Source organism: Lissotriton helveticus, chromosome 8 (genome assembly GCF_964261635.1).
Source record: "Lissotriton helveticus chromosome 8, aLisHel1.1, whole genome shotgun sequence".
Classification (NCBI taxonomy): domain Eukaryota; kingdom Metazoa; phylum Chordata; class Amphibia; order Caudata; family Salamandridae; genus Lissotriton; species Lissotriton helveticus.
In genome coordinates this window covers 1,068,863,564-1,068,876,213 of record NC_136069.1, presented here as the reverse complement: position 1 = coordinate 1,068,876,213, position 12,650 = coordinate 1,068,863,564, and the positions used below count along the sequence as shown (strand labels likewise).

Below are 12,650 nucleotides of genomic sequence, written 5' to 3'. Positions count from 1 at the left end.
GACATGCTTTCGAAGTTGATATTAGAGTGATAATTCTTGCTAAGCTTAGTAACCTTTTTGTCGATGCTGGTTCCATGGTACCACAGGCTACATATCACTAAGGCAAATTTTTCATGACTTCTATGAGTTGCGTTTCTTTGCCAGCATTGATTTAATGTTTTTAGCACAATGTGCTCTCCGAGGCATGAGCTTGTAGGATAGATGTGACCAGTCTACTGTTTAGTAGTTTCGTCTCTATGCCGGCGGTTCTTAACCTGTGCTCTGTGGACCCCTGGGGGTCCACAGTGCCTACTCAGGGGACCGACGCCAGCTTTGAAAATTAAATATTAACAGATTATTAAAACATATATAAAGAAGTAAATATAAAACTGATAAATTCAAGCCGTTGTGTACTTATAAAGGAATTTGAAATTGGAGGTTAAAAATTAAGTTGGTCAGCGAGGAGGTAAATAAGATTTCCCTCTACGTTGATGACGTTCTTCCGTACTTTACTAATCTTGACATTCTCCCAGTCCTGTTAGACTCTTTAGAGGAGTATGGACGACACTCCAGATACAGGATAAACTGAATTAAGTCCACGCTTTATATCCCTGGCGGAACCCCGGATGGGTTGCCACTGCCCGGAAACCATAAAGCTTTATAGGAAGGCTTTCGGTATCTGGGAATTTTCATTACCCTACACAGAGAGAGATGCAGACACCGTAACCTGCAAAAGGTCCTACAGAACTTCAAACAAGACGCGGAGAGATGGAGAGACTTCTCTCTCTCTTTGCTTGGAAGAGCAGCTATTTTTTAAATAATGACCCTACCACAACTTATTTATTTTTTTGATGAGTTTTATATAGCGCTGGCTAGACCCAGAGGTATCGGAGCGCTTTCCATAAGGAACGAGTTGCAAGGCTCAATAATTAAACATTAGTTACACAATGATTACAAAGTAAATGGCAATCATAAGGGGCAGAGAAGGTAAGTGGGGACAAGAATCAGAGTCTCTGATAGGTGAGAGGAGAGAAGGGAGCCTGAGGGGGAGGTAGAGTTAAGACAGTCCAGCAAAAAAGAGAAACATTTGAGGGCCGCCAGGATGGAATTCAGCAGGAAGAAGAATGGACAAAGGCCAACAAGATGGCAGATCGGGGTCGTGGATATCGACGGAAACCTTCCCTACAATGGCGGGATGCACACAAGTAAAAAAAACAAGAGAGCTGAATTCCATAGAGTAGAGTCGGAGGGGGGACGCAGTCACATTACCAAAGGAGGGTGCAAGGCTGTAGAATGTCGGCCGTTTGCGTGCACAGGCTCTGGACCATGGGAGCATCGGTGTCAACGATCCACACATCGTAGGTCAGGGGAAGTCTGCCTGGGAGTTAGGGAGCAGTCTTAGAGAAAGGGAGGCAGAGCGTAGTCCAGGGGGGTGCGCCTCCCAGGCTCAGAAGGCAACGAAAAGCCTGGGGGTGTTGCACCGTAGTGCTGTGAAAGCTCACCACCACTGCACCCCTGTACCTGGAAAGGACTCACGGGTCCCAGACGTCCCACAGGAGGCGAAGCTAGAGGGCAGGCATTAGGGCAAGAAGCGGTAGTCGAGCCAGAAAAGGCCGGGGTATGATCAGGAGGGGTGAACCCCCTCCCAGCTCCTCAACAGCCGTCCAGGGAACTTCACCAGGCATCAGCACCGTAGAGACTGGCTCAGTCGATAGCCGACCATCAATGATTCGTCAGAAGGCAGGGGAAGGGAGGAGACAGCAGCAAAGAAATGACGAGATCTATGTCTGATGTCCGGCTGGGTAAGTGACGGCCATGGCGTTGTGCCAGAGCCAATCTGCCTTATAGCTGTGGATGCAGCTCCACCAGGCATCGGCCATGTTGCAACTGCTCTACACGCTCCAAAACGCATACCACCCACTCTCTCAGTCAGTGTTCACCGGGGTGGAGAGCGATGTTAGATCCCTATTATGGCAGGGAGGGCACCCCAGAAAAGCGCTGAAGACATTACAGATCAACCCCTACAACAGTGTAATTGTTCTGCCAGATATAGAGGCATACTGTTGGGCCACCCATCTCATTCCCGTTAATGAATGGGTACATTGGGCATGGGACCACCCTACATACTGTCTAGAAAGAGAATTGATGTCGCCGCGCACACATCTGTACTATCTTTATGGCGGGGAAGGCACTTCTCAATTACTGACGGCAGCAAGAGTCGCCCTAGAGGCATGGGAGAGAGCAACAAATGTTGTTGGGTGGACAAACCGGTCCACAAAGGCTACGCAGCTCTGGGAAGGTTCAGAGAACTGCGTAAATTAAAGGGATTAAAGGAGTGGGATCTCCTAGGTATCTCCACAATAGGAGATGTCCTGGAAAAAAGGACACTCAAAACCTAGCCTAAAATTTATCAGGAATACAGACTGCACAGATCCCAATTCATCGAATATGCACAGCTGCGCCGTGCGTGGCAGAGGGAAGACATTTCATGCATTGACTTACTCGAATACTCTCCACTAGAGGGGAAACTGCTGCAAGAGGAGTTCGTAGTGAAGGCAGTCTCCCTCACATACAAAACCATAAACAACAACAAACCAGACAATTTAAGAAAATTAAGGAAAACGTGGGAGAAGGACATAGGGCCTTTGGAAGACATAGACTGGGAGGCGGCTCTAATGCATCATAGAGAGATAGCCATCAAAGCAAGGTTACGCTTCGTACAATACCACATTCTACATAGAGTGTATTATAAAAGGGAGAAGCTCCACAAGATGGGCAGGTCAGAGACACCAAATTGCCTCAATTGTAGAGACATTAAAGGTGATTTGTATCATACGATATGGATATGCCCCATCGTGCAAACTTATTGGGTGGCCATAGTTGGAATACTAGGAGAGATATTGATGGTGTCGTTGCCGCTTAACCCTGGGTTTTGTTCTCCTGGGGATCCCGAGTGAGATGTTACCAGTACACAATTGCTCTTTGCCTCCCTGGGTCTGACAGTGACGAAGCGTGTAATGGGCAGGCACTGGGGGGTGGCAGAAACTCATACGGTACAGGAGTGGACCAGAAATGTATCTATACATGACCGTAGAACGTACCACATACCTGAGCAGCTGCTGCCCCAGAAAATTCTACAGGATTTGGGGGCCATGTAGACGATACTATGGACTAGATCTCTGGGACACTGCACATGACCCCACACCGCTGTCAGCCGGAGATGAGATCATGTAAAAATATTCGTCTCCGGGTAATGAAGACGAAAAAGGAAAGTTTATTAATGAGGTGCCTTTAGTGTGGAGCGCAATGTGCATATTCCGAAACCCATAAGTTCTGTAATCCGTGCCTATCACTGGAGCACAAAGAACAAAACTGTGCAGCGAGCAACCTTTTTAAAAACAAAAAGGCGCTGCAAAGTAGACAAGATTGACGCCTAGCCCATACGAGGAGATGGCAGCAGAAGCGGGATTCTCCCACGACTAAACCGACAGTGAGAGTGAGTTATTTGCCGAGATAATGGTCAAACAAGGGTGAGCCATCACTAGCCTTCACTATGTCGCCTCTGATGGAAGACAGCAAAGAGGCCGAGTTGGACCTGCCGGTTGGTGGCAATGTGCAGCTGACTCCGGGGATGGGGCCCAGAATGAAGATCATGCCAAGGGCAGTGAGTACAATTGTCTCGCCCTATGTTAAGAATATCTTACACAGGCCTCCTTCTCATCACCACGGCATGCCACAGCCTTATGGCTCTGGTCGCAAACCGGGAGCAAGCCAAGAAGTGACGAGAAAGTTCTCAGAATCGACGGATCCAAAGCACACGTTTACTCAGACAAAGGATAAGGGACACTTTCCGATGCCGTAGAAGATCTTGCAGGCGCCTACTCCAAAAACAAAGACTCCTTCCTCGGGAACATCTACAAAGACACGAGAGAAGCAGGAAAAAACAACACAAGAACAAACCTAACACGAAGAAGGCAATGTTTTTGAAAGACTGCACAAGATTATGCAGAAGATAAATAAAGAGGCATCCAAAAGACAGGGTTAAAGTTTGGATGTGCCACTGCCACTGCCACTACCCAAAGTAGTAGCAACAGAGCATAGGGCCACAAGTCCCATACCCAGTAGTCATCCTCAAGCCCCTCATACAAGGTCACCATCACAAGAATATGGGGGGTAAAGCAAGCCCTGAACACGAACAAGTAGATTACTACCCAGACCAATGGGATGACTATGATGTTGTCCTTCCAGATTCAGACATACACACATACCACATTGAACCCACTATATTTCAGAACGCCCTACTGCAGACTATAGTAGTCACAACAGCACAAAAAAAATCAGCATCACAAGGCATAGGGGAAAATCCTTCCCCTGACAAGGAGAGTAAGAGAATGAATGCAGCAAGGAAAACGTTAGCAACTAGCCATGCCAATAATTGGCGGATCGCCAATTTAGTGGGCCTTCTATGAAGATACCATAGGGCAACCTGGGATAAAATGGAAGATTTATTGCAACATCTCCGAGATGAATACAAGAAAAGAATAGAACACTTAGGCCCTGATTTAGATCTTGGCAGACGGTGGGGTACTCCAACAATAGATCTCTTCACCACCGCACAAAACGCAAAATGTCAAAACTTCGCACCCACACCCACAATCCAAGGGCAATGCACTATAGATTAACTGGTCTGGTTAGGGGTATTTTCATACTCTTTTCTGCCTCTCCCACTCATCCCACATGTGGGCAGGAAATTCAAACAAACATCTTTAACAATGATACTCATAGCTCCAACATGGGCACGACAATCATGGTATACAACCTTGCTGGAGCTCTCCCTAGTACATCACAAGAAGCTTCCCAACATTCCAGAACTTCTGACACCCACTAGGGGCAGAGTGAGACACCCCAATGTACACAACTCAATCTTGCAATATGGCTCCTGAGGTCTAAGAAATTTGGATACCTACATTTACTTCAAGAATGTATGAACATTCTCAAAGAAGCCAGAAAACCAAGAACAAGAATGTGTTTTGCAGGAATATGGAAACTCATTGTACACTATTGTGCAACAAACAGCATAAACCCTTCCTCGCCAACTGAAAAACAACTAGTATGGTATTTAGGACATCAGACATCACATTTACCATACATATCTATAAAACTGCATTTCGCAGCGATTGCTGCATACCTGCAAAATAGGAAACCTCAATCTTTTTTTCATATTCCAGTCATAAAGGCGTTTATGGAGGGACTTAAAAGAGTAATTCCACCATGTACACCCCCTGTACCATCATGGCACCTAAACAAGATTAATGTCCACAACATTTGAACCCATGCAAAAATGTGAAATACAATTTCTAACATGGAAGTAGCATTCCTTGTTGCAATAACATCGCTACACAGAGTTAGCGAAATACATGCATTCACTATAGAAGAACCTTACTTCCAAGTGTTCTAGGATAAAGTTCGACTATGCACAAACCCAAAGTTTCTGCCAAAAAGTTGGATCACCTTTCCAATTAAATCAAACATTAGACTTGCCAGTTTTCTCTCCTAACCCAGAAACAGTCGCAGAGAGAGTGTTACATAGATTAGATGTCATACGTGCTCTAATGTACTATGTGGAAAGAACAAAACAAAATCATTTAAGAAAACGCAACAGTTATTTGTGACATTTTCAAACACTGGTAAAGGGAAGCCCATCTCAAAAGCAGGAATTGCAAGTTAGTTAGTAAAATGTATAAACATGTTCTACATCAAAGCAAAACAAGCTTTACCTAAAATGGCAAGGGCACATTGAACAAGGAAAAAAGCAGCATCAGTGGTATTCTTGGGACATATCCCGCTAACAGACATTTGCAAAGCGGCAACATGGACAAACCCACACACTTTAACTAAAGACTATTGTGTGGCTGTACAAGCCAGAGAACAGGCTTTAGTAGGGCAAACAGTTCTCCACACATTATTTCGCAAATACACCATCTCATGCCTGTATCTACAGCCAACACATGCTACAAATGAAGTATGTTGCGTACCCTGTAAGTATCTATTTGTAGCATGTAGTGCTGCAGATTCACATGCATCCTCCCACCTCCCCAGCAGGTTATTAGATGGTGACTCCTATAAAAAATAATTATATCCTGTTCAACAGCATACAGCTAACTTAGCAGACTATATCCCAACTTCCTTTTTTAGTGGGAATAAATACCCCCATCTAACTAAGGAGCCGTTGAACATGCACAGTACCTCGAGGAGGAGGAGATACGATGCTTGATGTCGACCATAAAATACTTCCTTGAGAACAACAACTTGCAGGGTCTGGACCCAACACTAGATGGCAAGAGTGTGCATTGCATGTGAATCTGCAGCACTACTACATGCTACGAATAGATGCTTACAGGGTGAGTAACATACTCCTTTTGTTACTAACTGATTTCAATCAAGAATTAATATCTGATGGATTAACTTAAAGTCTTCAGACTCTCAACTGCAAGGTACTTAAAATAAGCATTTTTTAATATATGTATTTATTTTTTATCTCTTTCTATGTTTGTTTATTTATTTCAAGAAATGAGGAGGCGGTTCGATGCTGGAGAAGATCCTTTGGACCCTGAAAACCAGCAGGGTGGCGGTGGTCAAAATTTCCACAGATGGAACCAGTGGCAAGGGTTTAATCCCTTTGGCTCAGGAAACGGATTTAATTTCAAATTTAATTTCAATTAAGTTTGTGTTGCTTCAAAACCCTCCCATCATAAAAACAGTTTTAAAACAATTTACATTGGGATTCTGATGAATTGTGACATTCCTCTTTCTTGGTGTCTTTGAATGGGTTTTGAAATGTTAAGATGAAATGGGATGGAATTGTGGGCATGCACAGCTAACAAATTCCATTGACCCAACCTTTTTTGACGCTTGAATTTTGCTTTCATTCACCATGTGACATTCAATAACAGTTGGTTATTATCTCTGTGGCATCACCTCCATTCAAAGGAGACTGGGTTTTTTTCACAAGGATTTTTTTCTCCCAGTCCTTAACCTACAATGTTTGACTGTGTAACTGAAGTCCTTGCTGTATCAAATAGTTGGTAACACCGTGAAAGGACATAAAGACTACTTTTGGCAAAGTATTAATTTATTTAACACAAACCCCGTTGCATGTGTAAACAAGCTGTATGTAATTCTTTGTGAAGGTGGCGCCTCTTCCTTGGGGAGCAAAATTGGTACCATGTTCAAGGATCCAGAGTTGGTGCAATTGAACATAAGACCTGCATCAGCCATTTCCATCACCTAAAGCAAATACAGCACTGCATTCACTATCTTTAGATACCATGATGTATGTTCTCCCTTTAATGGATTGACGATCAGTAGAAATTACAGTCTGGGTCATTTACTTATGTGGTGCATTGTGGCTGTATGGTTGCCATGTGCAGTAGTTCTGGAAGCATGCAAATTAAATGCCCATACACATGGAATATATCTCTTCCCAACTCCTTGAAGAAGCAGTAGCAGTGCCAAATAAGAAGTCATCTGATAAATAGTTACGTTTTATTTATTAATTGTAGGAGATGGACTTGATGCTTGTTTTGAAGTGTTGCATAGGGAGCACCCAATGGACCCTGCTGTTGCCACACATCTGTCCGTGATTTTATTCAACATGAAATCAATAACTGTGCAAGTGTAGAATAAAAGTTGCATAACCTGCTTGTGAAGTGGAACTCGTCATAGGAAGTACTGATGCGGAGGAGGAAAAAGAATCCTACAGTTCAACGTTTACATAAGGATTTCGCAACCCCTGCTTGACACTACTGATTGTGCAAAAAAAACAACTTTGTGAAGAGGAAGTAGGATTATGAGTCTGCGTCTTCCTGTTACCTCTTGCCCTCCCAGAATCGATTTAGAAATATGAAATGCAAATCCTATTCTAAATGAAGACTTGTATTAAGGCCCTAAAGTTGAGATAATCGCAGTTTAATTTTCATTATTAAATATGGTATTAAGCTAAGTAAGCAGTATTGCAGAACAAAACGTATTGCTCAGCAAACATCAACATTCTCCCAATTATATTAACAAAATGATGTTCAGTTGCAGCCATATCATTAGTTTTGTAGTATTTATTGTAAAGACTGGAGGTATACATTTACCTGCACTTCCTTATTACAGCATTTCAAGCAGCAGCAATACTTGAGAATGAAAGTCACAGGAACAGGCTAAATCCTTAACAATGGGGTGTCCTTTATAGTTTGACTAGAGGAGTCGCCAAAATCGCTCTGTTTTCAGAGTGACAGATATTCGACAGGCAACATCTTGTCACCAAATAAGGCATATCGCTTATTCCTAAAAGACCGGAACTAGATACTTGCTTTTCTAAAAATCAAGGTAGTATTTAATGAAAGACTGCTTGGCAGTGAGGCAATCTTCTCCTGCCACATACCTCTGTTAAGGTCTGTGCTGTTTGAGCATGTAAATTATCATAAGCGTTTGACAGAAGGTTCAGTGTCTTATCCTTAAGCTGGGCCGGATTCACAAACGCATTTTTACATAAGTATATATTACTGCTGGAAAAGTCAGGAGCAGATCAGACCCAAGTCTAGAGTAAAACCCATCCACTCACAGAATAAAAGTTCCTGATTGTGATCCACAACGTGAGATAATTTCAGATCCAGCTTAATGCCGTACTATTTCGAGCTGGTAATTTTCAGAGGGCTGCGACATCTTTAAAAATCATTGCCCTTCTAGTTATGCAAAGGGTGTGAAATGGTTCATTGAAGAAAAAAATGTCTTCATTATTTGCCCTCTCACACAATGTACTATATGCAAGCTGCTCGTGGGCAAAAGCCTACTGTTGCAATCTTTGCATCATATCTCCTTCTCCTGCTTATAGCTCAATGACAGAAAAGTGAGATGTGAAATGGTTAGATTATCTGGCTACGCTATTTACTACTGTCATTGTTGGAAATGCTAGACGCATTTCTCCGGTCTTCTACTGCTACTCTTATTGCTATCCCACGTAAAGGTGAAATATTTTAAGTGAAGTGTCTCCAACAAATTGAAAAAAACACACATGCATGCCCTTTCTCATATTGACTTTGTCAGGTTTTACTCCAATAGCTACTTCAAAGCTGGTTCTGTAATCATAAAGTTGTTTCCCATTCAGTAAAAGCCACAGACAAATATCATTTTGTCATTTTCCTTGTCTCTGCAGACAATATGCCTGCAGAGGATACTTCTGTATATTAAAGTCGCATCTAAGAAAACCGAAGGTGATTTCTGTGGTGAGGAAATTGCTGTGAGGGGCACATAGAAATATATAATTTTTTTAGCTATACAGGACTGGGGGCTTGTGCCGGTTTACTTCCAGAGGTCTTCTGTGATTTTGATTTTTATTTGACGAAGAATCTTGTGTATTTTTCTCCCTGGTTTTTAATACTTGAAAGAGACTGTTAAAAGTACCCTCGATTCTATGGAGATTAAGAAGTAATAGTACTGATTGTACCCGGGGATTTGCCACTATGATAGTACTTGTAATCTTGACTGGCCTTCTTTGATCACAAATACAGTACTTGCCTCCTGAATCGTCTGTCACATACCAATGTATGTAGAACCTTTGTGGCATCCCAAAATGTATATCCGTGATAGAGAAGTGTGCGGGACAACCGCTTTTTTCAGTCTGCATTATTTTTTATTTTATTTCTTTGAGCACTGCTCTCTGGATTCCAATTTGCAAATAGGAGTAGCCTTAGTAATCAGAAACTGCCAATGGATTAAAATCACAAGCGTTTTCTCCCTTTGAGCTACATTTTTTCATTTCTGGATTCAGCGAGCAGGAGTTGAAATGGAGGTCACAAACTCTATGTTTGGGATGTGCTGCAAAAGATTCAGAGAAGGTCAGCACACCCATAGCATTTTCATACCTTGCAATATACCTTTAAACCAGATACTGGAATTGTGCAGTATTGTGTTTCTGTAGATCTAAGTAATCTGCAAACAAAAGAGGTTAAGAAAATCGAGGATGCAAACACGTGTTTTACATATATTTAAAACAAAGTAACTGTATAATTCTGAAACCATGCCTTATTTTTAAGGTGAACTATGTTTACAGACAGCAGTCTTCTGAAAGTGATATTTCCTTTTTGATATATTCAATATGAATTGCACTTTGTAGTATCTCATATTTTTAATTTGCATCTTTCCAATTAACAAAGCTACAATTACTTTGGAAAGGTGACTGGTTGCTTTTTGTCCATCTTCTGTAATTCCATAATCTGAGTGCCAAATGGAAGCTAAACTACATACTGTAAATCTATTCAGATGCATCAGTCCAGTGTTAGTGGTTAATTATTTGCATTGCAGCAAATCTAGGATTTTAAAATCAGGGATTGAGATCAACGTTCTATCGTTTTGTTTCCAAACATTTAAAAAATTTGCTGTCGAGTACAAAAACGAAAGCCCAATTCCTCTGTATTTTCACAAGTACCTAGAAAAGTGGTCATTATTTTTATATGATGTTTATACTTCCACATTGAATAAAGATATTTATGGTGGCATTTGTGTGATTGTGCAATTTCTACAAAACATGTAAACATTCAACCCACAATCCTACCTCCTTGGGGGAGGTGGGGGATATATATATGTATATATATATTTATATATATATATCTATATCAATCAAAGCAGGAGCCCAAATTCGAAGACAGGCCACAGGAAGGTAAATTTTGAAGCTCTTTATTCGTAGCTGCACATCTTGCTGGCAAACCTCACAATAACGAAGACACATCACATTTAAAAGCCAGACGCGTTTCAGGTGTTTGCACTCCTTTCATCAGTGGCGTTTGTGCAAGGCAGTCATGAAAGCACTGTTCATTGCGCACTCGTATTACTTAAAGGTCCCTGCCATGGTGGACGTGGCTACCAAGAGCCTCCTGGGATCTGTAGTGCGTAAAGTTTTTCCCATGTGGGTGCACTGTTTCATTCTTGCCGAGTAAAGCAAAATGTAACCCATGTGGGCTGATGCGAAGTCCTGACGGACGCTTGCCTTGCTTTATAGATGTCACTACGAGCTAACGGGGCGCTCCCTGCAAAGCACGTCCATTATCCTTCCTCCTGAAAGTTCAATCACCCGATGGTGACCTGACAGGTCCGCAACAGCGGCGAGCAGTCTCCCCGACTTGGAAAGCCGGTGTACATCAATCAAAGCAGGAGCCCAAATTCGAAGACAGGCCACAGGAAGGTACATTTTGAAGCTCTTTATTCGTAGCTGCACATCTTGCTGGCAAACCTCACAATCACGAAGACGCATCACATTTAAAAGCCAGACGCGTTTCAGGTGTTTGCACTCCTTTCATCAGTGGCGTTTGTGCAAGGCAGTCATGAAAGCAATGTTCATTGCGCACTCGTATTACTTAAAGGTCCCTGCCATGGTGGGCGTGGCTACCAAGAGCCTCCTGGGATCTGTAGTGCGTAAAGGTTTTCCCATGTGGGCGCACTGTTTCATTCTTGCAGAGTAAAGCAAAATGTAACCCATGTGGGCTGATGCGAAGTCCTGACGGACGCTTGCCTTGCTTTATAGATGTCACTACGAGCTAACGGGGCGCTCCCTGCAAAGCACGTCCATTATCCTTCCTCCTGAAAGTTCAATCACCCGATGGTGACCTGACAGGTCCGCAACAGCGGCGAGCAGTCTTCCCGACTTGGAAAGCCGGTGTACATCAATCAAAGCAGGAGCCCAAATTCGAAGACATGCCACAGGAAGGTAAATTTTGAAGCTCTTTATTCGTAGCTGCACATCTTGCTGGCAAACCTCACAATCACGAAGACACATCACATTTAAAAGCCAGACGCGTTTCAGGTGTTTGCACTCCTTTCATCAGTGGCGTTTGTGCAAGGCAGTCATGAAAGCACTGTTCATTGCGCACTCGTATTACTTAAAGGTCCCTGCCATGGTGGGCGTGGCTACCAAGAGCCTCCTGGGATCTGTAGTGCGTAAAGTTTTTCGAGTGCGCAATGAACAGTGCTTTCATGACTGCCTTGCACAAACGCCACTGATGAAAGGAGTGCAAACACCTGAAACGCGTCTGGCTTTTAAATGTGATGTGTCTTCGTGATTGTGAGGTTTGCCAGCAAGATGTGCAGCTACGAATAAAGAGCTTCAAAATTTACCTTCCTGTGGCCTGTCTTCGAATTTGGGCTCCTGCTTTGATTGATGTACACTGGCTTTCCAAGTCGGGAAGACTGCTCGCCGCTGTTGCGGACCTGTCAGGTCACCATCGGGTGATTGAACTTTCAGGAGGAAGGATAATGGACGTGCTTTGCAGGGAGCGCCCCGTTAGCTTGTAGTGACATCTATAAAGCAAGGCAAGCGTCCGTCAGGACTTCGCATCAGCCCACATGGGTTACATTTTGCTTTACTCGGCAAGAATGAAACAGTGCGCCCACATGGGAAAAACTTTACGCACTACAGATCCCAGGAGGCTCTTGGTAGCCACGCCCACCATGGCAGGGACCTTTAAGTAATACGAGTGCGCAATGAACAGTGCTTTCATGACTGCCTTGCACAAACGCCACTGATGAAAGGAGTGCAAACACCTGAAACGCGTCTGGCTTTTAAATGTGATGTGTCTTCGTGATTGTGAGGTTTGCCAGCAAGATGTGCAGCTACGAATAAAGAGCTTCAA

The 12,650-nt window shown here is 43.2% G+C and overlaps 1 protein-coding gene across 1 annotated transcript in view; it reads left to right on the top strand.

Annotated features, from left to right (window-relative positions):
• DNAJC3 (DnaJ heat shock protein family (Hsp40) member C3) overlaps positions 1–10,523 on the top strand; it is a 264,365-nt gene extending 253,842 nt beyond the window's left edge. Inside the window, exon 12 of the mRNA XM_078657961.1 lies at positions 6,548–10,523. Within this exon, the coding sequence (XP_078514087.1) occupies positions 6,548–6,702 (155 nt within the window). The 3' untranslated portion in view covers positions 6,703–10,523. The remainder of the gene's footprint in view (positions 1–6,547) is intronic.
• The last annotated feature ends 2,127 nt before the right edge of the window (positions 10,524–12,650 follow it).